The sequence below is a fragment of the Oryctolagus cuniculus genome, chromosome 6 (genome assembly GCF_964237555.1).
Source record: "Oryctolagus cuniculus chromosome 6, mOryCun1.1, whole genome shotgun sequence".
In the NCBI taxonomy this organism is placed as follows: domain Eukaryota; kingdom Metazoa; phylum Chordata; class Mammalia; order Lagomorpha; family Leporidae; genus Oryctolagus; species Oryctolagus cuniculus.
Genome location: NC_091437.1, coordinates 58,557,037 through 58,576,440, shown reverse-complemented (window position 1 = coordinate 58,576,440; position 19,404 = coordinate 58,557,037). Strand labels below are relative to the sequence as shown.

Below are 19,404 nucleotides of genomic sequence, written 5' to 3'. Positions count from 1 at the left end.
CCTAGATTGAGTTTCAAGCTTTTGGCTCTGGCTGTTGCAGGCATTTGGGGAGTGAGCAAGTGAATGGGAGCTTCCTGTCTGTCTCTCAGAAAAAAAGAAACAAACAGAAAAAAGAGTGGACTCAGTTTAGAGGACAGAGTCTTTTCTTGGCTTTCTCAGTAATTGAGCAGCATGCATTTCTCTTTTCATTTAGAGTCTGGGATGTGAACACAGGTGAAGTTCTCAACACATTGATCCACCACAATGAGGCTGTACTGCACTTACGCTTCAGCAATGGACTCATGGTGACCTGTTCTAAGGACCGCTCCATTGCCGTGTGGGACATGGCTTCGGCCACCGACATCACTCTACGCCGTGTCCTGGTTGGCCACCGTGCTGCTGTCAATGTAGTAGACTTTGATGATAAATACATCGTGTCTGCCTCTGGTGACAGGACCATCAAAGTAAGTGAGTCTTTAATCATAGCCCTGCCTGCTTCTGTCTCTTATGGACCAGAGAGAGAGTGGAGACAGGTCAGTACATGGCAAGGTGTTTATTCTTCTTTAATGTTCATGAACCTGTGCAGCCTTCCCATTCCACATACTTTTAGTGTCAGGCAAGGTAGGAGGAAGTCATCGATCCAGAAAAGAGAATAATAGTTTTCCATTTCACGAAATGACATTGTTGATAATTTCCAAGAGGAAGAGAACCACACCATTGAGCACACATTGTGTGCTAGGGGCTTTATGTCACATCTCACTTAACCATCCTCGTACTTTTTGTTATTTAGGTGTTGCCTCTGATTCATAGCCATGGCTCAGAGGGTGAGGGAAGAACTCTGTTGAAGGTCACACAGCTAGTAGCAAATCTTGTTTTATTCACTTAACTTAGATAGCTTGCCTTGCCATTGACCCTGGGCTGGATATTGGAGATTTGGTGAGCCTGACCTGTCCATGCTTTCAGGAAGCTCAGCCTGTGGTGTGTATGTGAAGGCAGAAATAGGACGAGAAGTTGTAGCCTGGGATGGTCCACAAGATATGGTCATTGCAATTCTGATTCCAGTGTCCATGAAAACTTTTTAAAATTCTAGCTTTCTTCTGTATTTATGACAACTTTACTGAGATGTAATTTCCATATCATAAGATTCATTATTTTGAAGTCTATAATTCAGTGACCTTTTAGTTTATCTGAAGTGTTGTTTAAAATTACCCCAATCTAGTTCTGGAAGATTTTTATCTTAAGAAGCATCATACCCATTATGAATGAATCCCCACATGCCCCTTCCAGTCCCTGGCAGTCACTACCCTGACACCTGTCTCTATGAAAAGGCCCGTTTTAGATATTTTATACAATTAGAATCATACATGTGGCTTGTGGTTGTTTCAGTTTGGTTTTGACTATTATGAATAGTGCTACTATAAACATGTATAAGTTATTGCATGTTTGTGTATTTTTATTTCTCTTGTGATGGTAACTCTGTGTTTAATATTTTGGGGAACTACCAAACTATTTTCCAACATGAACTTACTGTTTTGCAAACATGCCAATGGTATATAAGCGTTTGAACTTGTTCAAAAAACTGTCTTTTAATGACAGTTAAAAGCTCTAGACAGTATTCTGATACCTAGCTCCACATAACATGGACTGTATTGTATCAAACTTTGGTTTAAGTGGCCTGGAAACTGAACACGTAGTATTTCTGTGTGTTGATTTATTCCATAGTCACAGCAGTGAGTACAAGACCAGTGCCTGAAGTCAACAGGGTCTGGGCCTTATTGCAAAAACAACTGTTTTGTAATATCAGCTGGAAGGTTTTTCCGTATTCTTGTCAACAGTTGTTATTACCTGTCTTTTGTATTACATCTGTCCTGATAGATGTACAAGAAAGAGTATCTTTGGTTTTGCTTTGCAGATTATAATAACTGATGGTATTCAGTATCTTTTCATATGCTTATTGACCATTTGTATATCATCTTTAGAGAAATATCTGTTTCAATCTGTTGCCCATTTTAAAAATTAGGGAATTTGTCTTTTTATCACTGAGTTTTAAGTGTTCTTTATGTATTCTGGATACAAGACCCTTATCAGATACATAATTTGTAAATTATTTTACCCTGTTTTATGGGTTGTCTTTTTTACTTTTTAAAAAATTTATTTTATTTATATAAAAGGCAGAGTGAGAGAGAGAGAGATCTTCAATGCTATTTCATTTCCCAAATGACAGCAACATCCAGGGCTGGGCCGAGCTGCAGCCAGAAGTCCAGAACTCTGTCCTAGTCTCCCACATGGATGGCAGTGGGCCAAGTACCTGGACCATCTTCTGCTACTCTCCCAGGTGCATTAGCAGGAGCTGGATCAGAACTGGAACAGCCAGGACTCAAACTGGTGCTCTGATATGGATGCTGGCCTCGCAGGTGGTGGCTTAACCCACTGTGCCACAACATCAGCCCCTTCACTTTCTTTTTAAAAATTATTTGTTTGAAAGACAGAGAGAAAGAGATCTTATATCCACTAATTAATTCCCAAATGCTTGCAACAGGTGGGGCCGGGCCAGGCCAAAACCAGGAGTCAGGAATTCAATCCATGTCTCCCACAAGGAGTTATCACCTGCTCTCTCCTTTGGTGCACATTAACAGGAAGCTGGAATTAGAAGCAGAGCCAGGACTTGAACCCAGGCATTGTGGAATGAATGTGGGCATCCCAAACAATGTGTCTTAACTTGTCCTCTAAATGTCTACCCCTCTTTTCACTTTCTTATGTTGTTCTTTGATGTGCTAATGATTTTAATATTGATGACATCAAATTATATTTTTAAATTTTGTTGTATTATTTTTATTTTGTTATTATCATCTAAGAAATCATTGCCTGATTTAGTGTCACAAAGATTTACTCCTCCGTTTTGTTTTAAGGGTAGTTTCGGCTCTTATATATAAGTCTTTGATCCATTCTGAATTACATATTTTATATGGTATAAGGTGGATATTTATCTCTTGTTTTGTATGTGGATATTCATTTATCCCATTTGGCTACAAATGCAGCTGGTAAAATGATTCACACCTCTCAGGTTGCCGTATATCTCTGCATTTGGCTTCCTAATATATTAAATATATTAAATAGATCTATAAGCATGATTTCAGAAAAGTGGGGATTATTTAATCCACATACATAATATTAGCATTGATGTTTCAAAACTAGTGGAGCTATTTAAGAACTTATGCTGGGGGCAGGTATTGCAGCACTGTGGGGTAAGCTGTAACTTTGAATATGCATGTCTCATATCTTGAGTGCCAGTTTACATCCCAGCTACTACTCTTCTGATCCAGCTTCCTTCTGGTGTATCCGGAAGGCAGCAGAAGATGACTGAAGTGCTTGGGTCCCTTCCACCCACATGGGAGGGCTGGATAGAATCCCCAGCTCCTGGCTTCATTCCAGCCAATCTCTGGCTTTTGCAGGCATTTGGGGGAGTGAATCAGTGAATAGAAGATTCCTCCCTGTCTCTGTCTATTTCTGTCTTTCTCTGTTTTTCTGCCTTTCAAGTAGATGAAAATAAACATCAAAAATAGACCTATGCTGAAAAAGAGGAGGGTATGAAAGATAAAGCTTTTTTTTGTATCAGTTACATTGGGTGTGATATGTCAGCTGGCGTAGAAATGTAAAATCTGACACAAACTCCTTGCGTTAGGCAAATGAATGTCTGAGCCATCTTGTAGATATTCTCTTTGTGAGGATCTCAAAGTTTGGAGACTTTGCAGCTTCCCTCATATTTATTCCAGTTTTATCACTAGACAGCCAAAAAAATTTTATGCTGTCCAGTCTGTCCCCCGGCCTTCCAATATTGAGTTAGAAGAGGCCATATTTTATAATTACATATTTGGGTCATTCACAGAAGCTCTTTGTTTATTTTTGAAAGTGTATTGTGGAAGGACTTTTCTGTATTCATTCTTAAAAATATTGCTAATTCGTTATACAGGTCTGGAGTACGAGTACCTGTGAATTTGTTCGTACTCTTAATGGGCACAAGCGAGGTATTGCCTGCCTCCAGTACAGGGATCGACTGGTTGTGAGTGGCTCCTCAGATAATACCATCAGGTGGGTAGAAGTTGATGTGCTGACAGAGCAGGCTTATTATTTACCCAGTGTTGGCTCATCTCTCAGTCCTAATGCTCAAGTGACTGAGAATAAATGGGATGCGTTAGATAAGAAAGCCTTAGGTAACTTTTATGAATTTATTTGGCTCTGCATACTCAAATAGGAAAATTGTGTTCACCCTGGGTGTTCTTTCAAGATTGTCCCAATACACAGAGATCCTGCCAGTCAGGATCACTTAATACTGGAACACCTCAAACTTTAGACATTTACTGTTTTATTAAAATCCCTTAAATAAATATCTGATTATCTCATGTCACTTTCCCACTCTTCCAACACAACTAGCAGCTTTACATACATAACTAACTTTGGGATTTATAACAAGATTTCCTAATGTTTAGGCAAGATAAAGATTGGGTCCAAAGTAAGCTATACTTGTTATAAGTTTTATCATGTAAAATTCCAAGATATTTAAGATAAAAGCTGATTTAGAGTGCATATCTTGGTTCTGCTGTGTTTGACATGCTTTGTGGTGCAGCTTCATGTTTCATCAATAAACAGTCCTTAACTTCCTCATTGGAGTCTCTGAGATTTTGCAGAATAGTGATGCAGATTTCTGGACAGTTTATAGAGGGGAACTACTTTGGAGTCCCCTTGGCAGTGCTAATGGCTCTGTTCAGTCACCAATTTCTAAAGATTTGCTGAGGGCAATTATGGTAAAATGTTCACTGGGTGTGTGATAGGTGGAGAGCCAAGAAAGGTCATGGAAGGATTAGTTTGCTCCCTTTGTTTTGTTCATTCTAGTTTTCTATAATTTCTTTTTGCAAATAATAGAGAAAAAAAATCAATGATAGTAGGAAAAAAAGAATCCTCTAACTTCAGAATTGTTATGTAAATCATATGCAGAGAAAAAGGCCTACTGTAGTCGATGGATTTGTGTTTCCAAGATACTACAGCTGCCTAGAAGTCTCTCACTCCAACCCTGTCAACTGTCCGACACTGGTATACAGTCTACATCAGGATGGACATGTCTCGCCACCATATTGGTCCACCAGTTTTAACCTCAGTGGACCTTATAGATTCTGGGGTAGAAGCATGACCGCTGACTGTTAGGTGTGTTCTCCCTGTCCCCTTCACCCACTACATGACCACTTGCCATCTTCCCCAGAAAAGTACTCCTGGACCACTTGACTACATGTTTTCATCAATTCAGAGGTCAAGAGAGTGCGCAGAAACTAACTATAGTGGAAGTTTTTTGTTTGTTGGTCTCATTTAAATAGTAATATGTGCATGTGATTTTAAAACATTTCAAACTGTATAAAAAGGAAATAAAACAAAAAGTAGCCGGCGCCGCGGCTCACTAGGCTAATCCTCCGCCTAGCGGCGCCGGCACACCGGGTTCTAGTCCTGGTCGGGGCGCCGGATTCTGTCCCGGTTGCCCCTCTTCCAGGCCAGCTCTCTGCTGTGGCCAGGGAGTGCAGTGGAGGATGGCCCAGGTGCTTGGGCCCTGCACCCCATGGGAGGCCAGGAAAAGCACCTGGCTCCTGGCTCCTGCCATCGGATCAGCGCGGTGCGCCGGCCGCAGCGCGCCGACCGCGGCGGCCATTGGAGGGTGAACCAACGGCAAAAGGAAGACCTTTCTCTCTGTCTCTCTCTCTCACTGTCCACTCTGCCTGTCAAAAAAAAAAAAAAAAAAAAAAAAAAAAAAAAAAAAAAAAAAAGTAAGACTTCCTCCTAAGTTAGTGCTTAAAGTACACAAACTGTATAAATGTATATATGAGTAGACTCTAGAAAGTTCTTGGGAAAGTGCAATTAAAAATATTTACTTTGGTCCAGAAAAATTTTTGGAATCCTGGCATATATAGACTCTTCAAAAAATTCATGGAAAATGCATACTGTGAAAAAACTAGACCTGGATTTCAAAGTCCATGAACCTTTTGAAATATCCTCATACTTTGTATATGTAGACTATGTGTGAGCTAAAAATCAAGAGTTTAAGGCTAGTGAAAAGTCATTTTTTTTCACTTTCATAAACTGGGTTTATTCTGTGAAAAATGATCTATAGTGGGAGAAAGAAGTTGAGGATTGTGTGGGAAGTTGTTTCTCAGAAGTATGTTTTTCATTCAAGGCTATGGGATATCGAATGTGGTGCCTGCTTGAGAGTCCTAGAGGGACATGAAGAACTGGTCCGGTGCATCCGATTTGATAACAAGAGGATTGTCAGTGGGGCCTATGACGGGTATGTGTTTACAGGGTTCAGATGCACTGTTTATAAATCCCTCAAGAAAGACAGGACGTGCTGCATGTTAAGCAGCCGTGTGTGTGCCAGGTCCTATACCAAAGACTTTCTAAGTAATGGAGGGTGGCAGGTATACCTGTCGATCAGGTGAGCCCTCTCAGGCCCAGAAAAGGGGCATCAGTCTTACCCTCAATCACACAGTAGCAGAGCCATTGTGGTTCCTAAACTGCGGCATTTAACCAGCATTGTAAACTTGAGGAGTGGCTAATTCTGTTGGAGAATTCAGTTCTTCACCCTAGCCACTAATGAACTAGACTTTTTTGATGAGTTCAGTAATAACTTTCTTCTTCCCCTCCTTTGAAACAACTCACTTTTTTTTTTTTTTAATTTTGAGATTTATTTATTTAATTTGAAAGGCCAAGTTACAGAGAAACAAAGAGATCTTCCATCTGCTGATTCACTACCCAGATGGCTGCCAGGAGCCCTGAACTCTATCCTAGTCTTCCCCGTGGGTGTGGGGCCCAAGCACTTGGGTCATCTACTGCTGCTTTCCCAGGCACATTAACAGGGAGCTGGATTGGAAGTGGAATAGCTGGGTTTTGAACTGGCATACATATGGAATGCTGCCACTGTTACCTGCTATGCAACAACACCGATCCTAGAACAAATCCTCTTTAAAACACCTCAGGACTTTTAAGGTTTATTTATTTATTTGAAAGGCAGAGTTATACAGAGAGAGAGAGGGAAAGGCAGAAAGAGATCTTCCATCCACTGGTTCACTCCCCAAATGGCCACAATGGCCTGGACTGGGCCAAGCCAAAGCCAAGATCCCAGAGTTTCTTCTACATCTCTGACATGAGTGGCAGAAGATGTAGCCACATGAAGCCTTTGGGCATCTTGTGCTGCTTTCCCAGATGCATTCACAGGGAGCTAGATTGGAAGTGGAGCAGCTGGGAATCAAACTGGCAGCCATATGGGATGCTGGCGTCACAGGTGATGGCTTTACCACAATGCCAACCCCCAACTCATGACTTTTTGAATGAGCAAATGGCAACTGCAGCCCTTTTAAGACAAGCTTATACAAATCTTGGAAATGGGTTAGTTGGTCTGGTTATACTCCTGTTGCTAACTAGCAGCATTTGCTCAGTTTGGAGAAGGGTACGTGGGAATTTCACACAGAACTGTAGCTTCTGTCAGCAGCACCTTATCTACTCCAGGGGCCCCCTGGTTAATGAATTTGGCAGTGTGGATTATCCAGTCAGGAACTGAACTGAGATAAACTGAAGTTTTCTTGTCTCACTTAAAATAGTAGTTCTTCCAGATTTCAGCAATGCTAAGAATGTTTAGATCCTCAATGTTTTCTGCAATACTGGAATTGTTTCAAGTAACTTGTAAAACGTAAGCATGTTGCCCATTAGCTTGATAATAGGCAGTTCAAATGTGCTTCTTTTTGTCAAGGAAATGCTTAGCAATATATAAAATGTTAGTTTTTGTACTAATCTCTGTCATTTTCCTTTGTAGGAAAATTAAAGTTTGGGACTTGCAAGCTGCTCTTGACCCTCGGGCCCCAGCAAGCACCCTGTGTTTGCGCACATTGGTGGTATGTGATCTGTTGAAAGAGAAGCTGATTCCCTTTGCTGAAAGATGGCCGTGTGCACATAGCCCTTCCTGTGACCCACAAGGAGGCCTGTGGATCTCACCACTGGCTTTAAAGTTTAGCCAAAATCAGAGAGGGTTTGACATTTACATCACTGTGGGCTCTTTCTGAAGGAGTAACAGGGCAGGCTTTCTTATAGGGAGACTGGATTCCTCCTAGAACACGCAGTATATTATCTTTCCTGGAGGTTTGGGAGAGCTCTTAATGTGGCTGTTAGTGTCTCTATAACAGCACATATTTGTATTATAATGGTAGCATGTTCCATCAATCTGTGCTTTATGCACATATGTAGTTTATGGCATCTTCATGTGTTAATCTTGTTTTTGCAACTTTACCAATGTCGTTTTAATAATCTGGTTGGTTCTCTTGTATTTTTGAGGAGATAGCATTTGAAAATACTGGTAGGTTTTTCTTATTTTTCTTAGTGATGTTACCATTTTTTTTCTAGTTCTAGCCTCTTGCATTGCATCTAGAACATGCAGTGTTATAGTTAGGGCCATTCTTGTTTTCCTCTTGATTTTAACTGGAATAAATCTGATGTTTCACCATGAATTGTGCTATTGTGGTTAGAGGTAGATATTCTTAGCCATGTTAAAGAAACAGCCACCTGTCCTCTGGTTCTGGTTCTGGTTTTTACAGTATACCACAAATTAATGTTAAATATTGTTTATCTTTCTAAGACCTTTATGAGGTGATCACATCATTTTTCTTCTTTGACATATAAATGGTCCAGGATCCATGATACAAAGTTTAATGAAAGAGAAAAAGTAGAAGGAAAAGCAAAGTATTTGTTCTTGGGTTGAAGGACAAAGCTCAGTGAGTTCTGGAAAATTATTTGGGAAGTCTGGATAAGTAGTTGTGTTTCCAACTTGGGCTGAATCTCTCGCTGGGAGAGATGAGAGGTTGTAAAGGTGTCGTTTTGTTCATGAAGCTGTTATATTTCCTAGGAACATTCTGGACGTGTGTTTCGGCTACAGTTTGATGAATTTCAGATCATCAGCAGCTCCCATGATGACACTATTTTGATTTGGGATTTCTTAAATGTGCCTCCCAGTGCCCAGAATGAGACCCGTTCTCCCTCCAGAACATACACATACATCTCCAGATAACAGTCTGCACTTTCACCCGCTTCTGGTGAGCATTAACCCTGCGCTGATTGAATTCCTCTTCCCTTGGAAAGTTCTTTGAGACTTGGATTCCTCAGTGATGAGACCCCAGGTCTCTATTAGATGTGTCAGCATTCACTGAGTTCTTTTGTAAGACCAGATCTTTGTAGTCACGTACAAACAAGGCTGAATTTGGGATCTTGTGTGTTGTGGGATTTTTATGTCGACAGATGAGGAATGTAATTCCTTTTTAAAATACTGTTTTCTAACTTATTTCTCAGATCATATCAATTTAGCACCAGTGAAGTCTCTGAGTTTTATTTTGGAAGCTCCTTTTCCACTTTCTTTCCTGTTTTTCAGTTCCATCTTTGATTAAAGATATAAAAGAAAAAACCAACTACATAATTAACCAAATATTCAAAGTCACTCTCCTCCCCCCACCACAGTTCTCACTACCTCCCTTCCTTATGTGTGAATCAAAGAAGGTTTTTGTTAAGAGAGCCTCTAAACCCCATTCTTTATCCATGAGATACAACAGGTACCCTGAGTCCTTCACTGTGGTTACAGGAAGACTTAAACTCATTATAACCATTGATGATAGAATGTTTTGTTTACTAAAGATGTTCAATCTGGAAGATGTGTGAAGTCTCACTTGCCTATGTCCTAGGAACTGATGACAATCTGGACAATATTCCCAACCCTGGGAACTTTGCAGGGGCCAGTGAATCTGTGCTCTCCGAACTTTGTTGATTTAATCAATACAATTGCACCTATTTGTACTACTATAAATATACATATATAGAGACTGTTGTGATTAATAAAATTCATGTTTATTTAAAACATTACTTCATTTTAATGGCTTTTATCATTATATACTTTCTTGCTTATTGAATGTTAAAAGGAAAAAGAAATGTACAGAATTTTGAAATTATTTTGATAAAGATTTGGAGCCCCTGATACCTTACTCCTCAATATCCTGTCTTTTCAGCCATTCCTTAATCAAGATTCCAAAACCCAGACAATAGGTATCCTCTAGGAAGTTTGTTGTACCCAGGAGTCAACACATTACAGTCATGGGGCCAAATTTAACTTACTGCCTGGTGTCCTCCCCCCCCCCCCCCCCCCCCGCCACTGCAGTTCCTTTGTTACGAACACCAGTGTCTGGTACAGTGCACAGTATATTAGAAGCAATCATTGATGAATTTTGGGCCAGTAGCACCTGGTGCCATTGCAATGTATTTGGGCCACACAAAGAATGTGTCCCTTAAATGTATATACCCTTATAGCTACCTTCATAATCAAAGCATTTTCCATTACATTTAAATCTCTCTGTAGTCAAAACCTTCCCTGACCCCAGCCTTGGCAAGCACTGGCTTGCTTTCTAGTACTAGGTTAGTTAGCATTTTCTAGAGCTACACTGTCCACTGTAGGAATCATTAGCCCTATATGAGCTCCTAAAATGTGAGCAGTATGCTAAAGGAGCTGAGTTTGTAATTGGACTTAATAATATTTATTTATTTTTAAAAGGTTTATTTTTATTTATTTGAGGGGCAGAGTTACAGAGAGAGAGGAGGAGACAGAAAAAAATCTTCAATCCACTTGTTCACTCCCCAAATGTCTATAATGGGCAGTGTTGGGCCAGGCCAAAGCCAGGAGCTTCTTCTGTGTTTTTTGGATCTCCTGGCAGGGGCCAGGCACTGGGCCACCTTCTGCTGCTTTCCTAGGCCATAGCAGAGAGCTGGATCGGAAATGGAGCAGCCAAGCCTTGAAACAGCGCCCATATGGGATGGCAGTGTCACAGGCAGTGGCTTTACCCAGTAATATTTTAGTTAAACTTAAATTTAAAAGGCCACATGTGGCTTACTGACTCCGTGTTTGGACCAGTATGGGTTTAGAAATTATAGATTTTTAGCTTTTACATTTAGATCTTTGATACATTTAGAGTTCAGTTTTGTGTGTGGTGTGATGTAGAAATGTCATTGTTCCAGCACTATTTAATGAAAGGACTTTCCTCTTCCATTGAAATGTCTAAGTACCTTTGTCAAAACTTCAGTTGTCCGCTTACTTACTTGTAGGTCTACTTCTAGATTCTGTCCTATTCCATGACCTGTGTGCCTGTCCGTTCACCAATACGTGCTATCTTTATAATAAATATTCCAGTATTTTTCTTTTTACATTTTATTTAGACATTCTAGGTAACTTGTTTTCATATTCTTCTTCTTTTTTTGGGGGGGGGGGGATTTATGTATTTGAAAGACAGAGTAAGAGAGGGGCAGAGGCAGAGAGGTCTTCCATCTACTGGTTCACTTCCCAAATGGTCACATGGACAGAGCTGAGCAGATCTGTTCAAAAGCCAGGAGCTAGGAGCTTCTTCCAGGTCTCCCACACGGGTGCAGGGGCCCAAGCACTTAGGCCATCTTCTACTGCTATCTCAGGCCATAGTAGAGACCTGGATCGGAAGTGGAGCAGCTGGGACTCGAACCAGTGCCCATATGGGATGCCAACACTGCAGACCAGGGCTTTAACCTGCTATACCACAACGCCGGCCCCCATATTCATTTTTTTTAAAAAAAGATTTATTTTATTTATTTGAAAGACAGAGTTACAGAGAGAGGTAGAGACAGAGAGGTCTTCTATCCACTGGTTCACTACCCAAATGGCTGCAACGACTGGAGCTGCGCCAATCAGGAGCCAGGAGCTTATTCCAGGTGTCCCACATGGGTGCAGGGATCCAAGGACTTGGGCCATCTTCTACAATTTTCCCAGGCCACAGCAGAGAGCTGGATCGGAAGAGGAGCAGCCGGGACTAGAACGGGGACCCATATGGGATGCTGGTGCTTCAGGCCAGGGCTTTAACCCACTGTGCCACAGTGCCGGTCCCGCCCCATATTCATTTTTAATCAGACTGTCAAGTTCTAGGAAAATGGTTGTTGGGATTCTAATTCAGACTGCATTGAATCTAAAGGTCGTTTTGGAGAGAATTTCTATCTTAACAAATGTTGTCCTCCAGTCCACAAATATGGTTAATATCTCTGTCTTACTTAGGTCATCTTCAGCTTCTCCTAAGCAGTTTTCTGCATTTGTGAATGTAGAAGTCTTATATGTGTTTTGTTACTTTTATTCCATTCTTACCTTTTCCCTTTGCAATGGCACTTTCAAAGCTATGTGTTGTTTGAGCTGCCGCCTGCCCCTGCTTTTTTCTTTTTTCTCACATAAGAAGCCTGTACAGAAGAATATGGAGAACTAGAGCTATAGCTGGGCTTCTGGGCTGAGTAGAACCAGGGCAGAAGGTGTGTCCTGAACCAGTTTAGCTATGACCGTTGTATATTTGTAATACACGGTTGTGTCTTTACACTGTTTAGAGGCACATGGCATAATCCAAGGCGTCCATGGTATTTTTCTTGGCATATTTATTAGATGCGTTAGAGAACATTGAAAGCTTTTAAAAATTGACAATTTGTCTATATTACCTACAAGTGACTGAGAGATGAACCAGTGGTCAGCAGTACCATGCCTCATGCTGTGGTGGAAAGGAAATGTGTTACTTCTTCCAGCCCTCCCTCCACCCTGTCTTTGGAATGTAAGAACAATAGCCTTGTTACGATGCACAATTATAATTTGATGGAAGAATTTTTATCTGTTTTTTAGGTGGTATTACAGCACAAGCAATGAAACTCCAACAAATGTGTTTTTCTCTTCAAAGATTTACTTTTGACAGCCTTGGCAGTCAACTTTAAAGATTTTATTGCTTTTTTCCAAATTCTTTTCACTTATTATAGCATGAGAAAAATTATTACCATGTGATACCGTGAGATGTATGCATAATAAGAAACACTACTGTAGTGATGAGTTAACCTTGTAGTAAAATATTTACCCCTAAAGTTTCAGGCAAGAGTATTTCTGTGTCAGGAAGTTTAGGATAAATTTATTTTCTGAGTCATTTAAAACACTGCTGTGTCCTCAGAACTACATTTATACAGTAGCTTAAGATTCATCTTTTTTTTTTTTTTTTTAAGATTTATTTATTTATTTGAAAGTCAGAGTTAGAGAGAGGAAAAGAGGCAGAGAGAGAGAGAGAGAGGTCTTCCATCCGCTGGTTCATTCCCCATTTGGCTGTAGCAGCCGGAGCTGTGCCAATCCAAAGTCAGGAGCCAGGAGCTTCTTCTGGGTCTCCCATGCTGGTGCAGGGGCCCAAGGACCTGGGCCATCTTCTACTGCTTTCCCAGGCCATAGCAGAGAGCTGGATCGGAAGCAGAGCAGCCAGGACTCAAACCGGCGCCCATATGGGATGCCAGCACTGCAGGCGGCAGCTTTACCCACTATGCCACAGTGCTGGCTCCACCTCTTTTTTTTTCTATCTACAAGATACTTATGTTCATTATAGGCAAGCTGAGAGGTGGGTGTCATGGTTCAGTGAGTTAAGCCGCTGCTTGGAGACATCTGCATCCCGTACTGGAATGCCTGGTTCAAGTCCTGTCTTCCCTACTTCCAATCTAACTTCGTGTTAATGCATCCTTGGAGGCAGCAGATGAGGCTCAAGTGTTTAAGCTCCTGCACCCATGTGAAGATCTAGGAGTTCTGGGTTCCTGGCTTCAGCCTGGCCCAGCCCTGGCCATTGTAGGCATTTGGGAGTGATCTGGTGGAGGGAAGATTGCCCTGTCTGTTACACTGCCTTTCAAGCAGATAACATAAACAAACATTAAAAACAAATAGAAATTTTAGAAAAGGTCTGTAAGAAGAATAAAATCAACTCCTACTCGTGGTTCATGACTGTTAACTCCTTTATTCTGTGTCATTTCAGGCTTTTGAAAATTATAGTTTATAACTATACCTGTTTTTTAAAAATGCTTTTGACTGTAGAACTGTTGCATGCAAATAATGTTAATATTTATTTCAATGATTATTCCTAGTTAGCAGATGCTATGTGGTTGTTTGGATATGCCCTATTATTAGATATTTACACCCCCTCCCCAGCTTTTATCAGTTATAAAAAGCAGTGCCATGATCCTTCTTAAGCATCTTTGCCCACCCTTTAAAACCTTTGGATGGGATTCTGGAAATAGCTGGCCTGTCTGGGCTAAAAGATAACATGTTTAAAGACTTTGGGTACATGGGGTCATGACGCCCTCCACAAGAGCTGGCTCAGTCTACATGCCTACCGGCAGTGGTGCATAGTGCCTGCTTCTAATCTCTGGGTGTTGGTATTTTCAAAATAACTTAGGTACTCTTAAATACTCTCAATGGGAAAACAGTGGTGAATGAAATTTAATCTGTCTTGCGTTCATTGAGAAGGCTTGTTAGGATTTTTGATCTTAACAACTTTTGGAAAAGTTGCCTTACCAAAAAGCATACGTGTTTTCCAAAGGCCTTTCTCTTCTGCTGTAGAATTTTAGACCCATGTGACTAAATTTTCCTAACTAGGCCAGTGCCTAAGTGCAGCGCTTGGAAAACGTCGATTGTGAAGTAATTTGAATAGATTTTGATTTTGTTTTGATTAGAATAGAAAATATCAGTTGCAGTGTATTTTTTTTTTAAGATTTATTTATTTGGAAGGCAGCGTGACAGAGAGGAAGGACTAAGAGAGAGAGCTTACATCTCCTGGTTCACTCTCCAAATGCCCACAATAGCCAGGGTTTGGCCAGGCCAGACCAGGAGTTGGAAGCCAGGACCTGCATCTGGGTGTCTCACATGGGTGGAAGGGATCAACAAAATATGGAACACGCAGTGGTCTTTCCTCCAATACTGTGTTGTCCTTCCACAAATAATTTATTTTTAAAAGTAATTTCTGATTGTTAACATCCTATTTCAAAGGGACAATTTTTTTTTTTTTAGTTTTAAAGGTTGATTTATTTATTTGAAAGAGTTACACAGAGGGAGGGAGGGAGAAAGAGAGAGAGATGTCTATCTGCTGCTGGTTCACTCCACAACGGCCAGGGCTGACCCAGGCCAAAGCTAGGATCCAGGAGCTTCCTGGGGTCTCCCATGTAAGTAGCAAGGGCCCAAGCACGTGGGCTGCTATTCTCCACTGCTTTCCCCAGGCCATTATCAGGAAGCTGGATGGGGAGTGGAGCAGCCAGGATGTGAACTGGTGCCCATATGGGATGTTGGCGGTGCAGGCCCTGGCTTCACCAGCTACGCCATAGTGCTGGCTGGAAAGGGACAGTTTATTTCCTAACTTTGCACACTGTGATTTCACAGTGATAGATGAGGGAAGCATGTCCTAAAAGGTGCTAAATATAAAATGGAGCATTAGGCAGTTTTGTCATATGCAGTTTTAGTCACAACACTGAAGTGGCTTGATTGTAGTCAGCCCTCTCTGTGAATGCCCTCCCTGTCGCTGAATGGTCAACTCTTGGAACTAAACACAGTGTTTCTGAACTGTAGTTTTCCTATTTGTAAAATATATATTGTAATAGTTTCTGTCTTACAGGGTTGTGTGTGAGGTTGAAATAAATGTTATGCCTGGTGTGTGGTACACTCAGAGAAACAGCTTGCACCTCCTGTTCCTTATGCTGACTCTGAGAAGCAGACAACTGTTGGTGTGCACACTGTGTGGTTGAGCTGGGCTGCGGCGTGTACATCTTTATCTAACCAGAATATCCATCCCTACTCCCTTTCCCCCCCTCCCAGGGTTTCCTAGTCTTGAACTACTGGCTACATGGCTACCAGATGCCTAAGGGAATTCGTTCACAGCTGAGTTATGAAGCTGGAATTGGTTCTAGACGCTGGGTAGATGCAAAGCAGCCTAACTCTTCAAGTACCGACATTTCTCACCTCCGATCCCGGCTCTACTTTGAGAAGGATACCTTAGCTTCACCGACTTCGAGTAGAACAGAAGCCCATTTCCTCCCCCATCAGTGAAAAAAATCTAATGCTTCAAATGTAAATTGTTCATATAAAAGGAACACACAGTCTGGTTTGCAGAAGTAAAGCGACCATCACGAGAAGACTTGGCCTCTAATTTATATTGCTTTGCACTTTGGTCTGATATTAAGAAACAGCGTTCTTCAGTGAAATTTTGGGTGCCAAACACCTACCCAGAATGTCCAGGGCTTTCCTTTTCCGAAGTTAGCATTCTCCTTTTGACCATTCAAGTCATTATGAATCTTGACTTGTATTAGGAACATGTTGGACAATGGGAAAAATCTCTCCGGATTGTTTTAGTAACTTTTTTTTTTTTTTTTTTTGATTACATTTCCTTTCTGTACCAGTTTCTTTTAATTTAAAGAACTTTAAGCCAGTTATATTATCTCCCAACAGGTAATATAGCTCTTTTCTTTTATTAACTGTTCTCTCTCCCGCAGCCATCTCCTCATATTTGGTAGAGTAACACCTTTATATGTGTGCTTGCCTCCTAATTTAAAATACTGTATCCGCATGTAGATATAATGTACATAACAGTTTAACCTCAAGGTTGCTGGAGTCGGGGGCCCCCTGTGCCTGAGACACTAATACAGAGTGTGTTCGCACTTAGCCATGGGCTGGGCTCAAGAACCTGATAGCAGGGTTGATGTGGATTACCTAGAACCCTTCCTGCAGTATTCATACAGTGGTTTTATTTTGTCATTGTGTGTGTGTGTGTGTGTGTGTGTGCGTGCATGCGTGCGTGTACACCTGTGTGTGTGGTATGTGTGTTTTAATGGGACTCTTGTTTTAAAATGTAATTTCTAAAGCTTAACACAAAAATGTTTTATTTGTTGTGCAGTATATATAATAGAGAGGTACCTTAAACATTTTTGTTGTCGTTGGTCTTTTCCTCGTTAAGTACTTTTGAGGACTAGTGGTCAACTTCCCATAGTATGCATTTGGCTTCACTGTCAGAAATCATTATTGTGTGTGGTATTGATCCTGAGAGGGAAAAACAAGAAGGCCCTATTGACTGAATTTCCTGGCTCCAGAACACCTGGGTGGTGGCCTTGCCTGGGGTGTGGGCAGGGCCTGCTCAGAGAGGTCGGAGTCGGCAGCACAGGTGAGGCTGGGCCAGATGCCCGCCTTGAAGGCGGGGCACTGCTACCTAGTGCAGAGCCTCAAGCCTGTGAATTCTAGCCCGGTCATCTCTGGTGTCACCTGCTGCCGTGGCCCCAGCAGGTTCTTTCTTACTGCTCCTGCGTGCTCTGCAGCCCGAAATGTGTGAATGGCGCTGTCGCACTGACATGCCTGGAAAGGACACTGGCGTCCGGGCGGCACTCCTTTGCTAGGCTTTGACTCGCCCCTGGCCGTTGTTTCCGAAGGTCAAGGGATGTCCGCAGCATTTTAAAGGACCAATCACTAGTCTCCTGTACGTGAAACCTCTTCCCGTGGAAGCACACTCTAGAACTAAAGGGAAGGCCCCTGGGCTCTGTGTTGTCCTTGGCATTGAGAACGGTGTGGGATCAACGTGTGTGTATGTGATTTGTTTACTGAGTTGGTTTTGCTTTTTAGTTTTTCCTTTTATATCTATATATCTCTCTTTCTTGATATATAGATATATAACATCCTTCCTCCCACAGGTTGCTAAATGTCTATTTTTGAGAGGTTGAGCCTCAAAGTGTAAAAATAACTGAATCAACAAGCCTCCATCGGGAGGTGGTTGTTGTTTCCCTTTGGCCGCTCTTGAACTTGCAGCTTTAGTATCTAACTGGTTAGGAAAGCCCAGGGGGAGGGGCCGGGAGGGAAGGGGAGGGAGGAGGCAGTTCTTCTGGACGAATGGATTTTTGTTGTTTTTGCATGTTTAATATAGAAGTTCCTCTTGTTCCTTGGGAGATCATGGCCTTTGAATATGCACACAACCTTTGAATTGTGCCTATGAAATTATAGCAGGGGACTTTGGCACCCAAGGAATTCTGACTTTCTGGGATTATAGTAGTAATTCCCAGCCATACTCTGGACTTTATTTTGCTAACCATAATTGAGCAACTGTAAATTACTGCTATATTAATGTTTTAAAGCACTGGGATAGTCTAATTCTAACTTGTAATTAATTATGTTTGCCAATTATCTGTTTGAAATAAATTTGTGTCTGAACAGCTATTGAAACTGTTAAATTGTACAGATATTATTCATGACAGCTTTGTACTGTGGAATGTGCTTAATAAAAAACAAAAAGTTTGACCTTTGTCCAATAAATTGCTAAGTAATGTCAGTAAATCAAGTATGAGTATTATGCAGTACACCGAATCTGGCTTCATGCAATTGTTACATCAGCTACTAATTCAAAGCCAATACTCTTAATAAAGTGTTGCAATACTCTGATGTTCGTTAAGAAATTTTTGAAAAGACATTGTTACATGCTATTAGGAATGCAGTGACATACAATTGAAGTTCCTAGATTAAGAAAGTTCTTCTACTCTGTAAAATGAAGTTGATGGCAAACTTGGGTTTTGCTGATGAGAACTTTGTAAAGGGTGATGTAATTCCTTGTCTTGGGGCCTTTTACTGAAAGCTGCCTTGTTAAACCTCAGGAGGTAGGAGGGGCTGGTTCAGAGCTCTTCCCCAGCAAGTCTGCTTTTCACACACACTTAATTGCTTCACAAGTTGCTGTAAAAATAGGAAAGCAGCCTCTTAACTATCCCCGGTGGCTTTCAGGTGTTAGTGGACCCTCCCCTTCTTGGGGAGTGGTGGTGGGTGGGTATGAGAGATGCAGGTGCACCTCCCTCCACACCAAGTCTTGGGAAGAAACTGCTTAGTTTTCCATGTTTGTGTGTGTGTACGCAAACACACACACACACACACACACATCGCTGGTTGAGGATTAAACAGGAAGACTACAGTTAGGAGCTGCAGGATTTCTACTGAGTTGTTTTTGTTTGTTTTTTTCTGTATTCCTGTTGTTTTATCTATCCCCTCTGAATCTGTACTCTTTTTAAGATTTATTTATTTGATTTGAAAGGCAGAGTTACAGAGAGGCAGAGGCAGAGAGAGAGAGAGAGAGAGAGAGGTCTTCCATCCACTGGTTCACTCCCCAGATGGCTGCAACGGCTGGGGCTGAGCTGATTAAAGCCAGGATCCAGGAGCTTCTTCCTGGTCTCCCACGTGGCTGCAGGGGCCCAAGGACTTGGGCCATCTTCTACTGCTTTCCCAGGCCGTAGCAGAGAGCTGGATTGGAAGTGGAGCAGCTGGGACTTGAACTGGTGCCCATATGGGATGCTGACACTGCAGGCAGAAGCTTTACCCACTGCACCACAGCACCAGCCCCTACTGAGTTTTCTTGATAGCTGGATTTTCTCCATTAGTCAACCACATTGGTAATGTGGACTTTGGGGATGAAATCAGAGTGCTTCTGAATAGTATTATCCCCACCTGTTTTTATTGTAAAATGTTTTTGAAATAGGTAGCTGCATATGGTTAAGAAAACTCAT

At 41.5% G+C, this 19,404-nt stretch overlaps 1 protein-coding gene across 8 annotated transcripts in view; it reads left to right on the top strand.

The window, feature by feature from the left end:
* Window positions 1-18,298, top strand: part of FBXW11 (F-box and WD repeat domain containing 11) — a 136,687-nt gene extending 118,389 nt beyond the window's left edge. For all 8 annotated transcript variants that reach the window (XM_002710378.5, XM_051843607.2, XM_051843606.2 and 5 more), the window contains 6 exons: window positions 194-443; window positions 3,950-4,068; window positions 6,194-6,304; window positions 7,826-7,904; window positions 8,909-9,095; window positions 15,698-18,298. In XM_002710378.5, coding sequence (XP_002710424.1) covers window positions 194-443; window positions 3,950-4,068; window positions 6,194-6,304; window positions 7,826-7,904; window positions 8,909-9,070 — 721 coding nt within the window. In that variant the 3' untranslated portion in view covers window positions 9,071-9,095; window positions 15,698-18,298. The remainder of the gene's footprint in view (window positions 1-193; window positions 444-3,949; window positions 4,069-6,193; window positions 6,305-7,825; window positions 7,905-8,908; window positions 9,096-15,697) is intronic.
* Window positions 18,299-19,404: the final 1,106 nt, after the last annotated feature.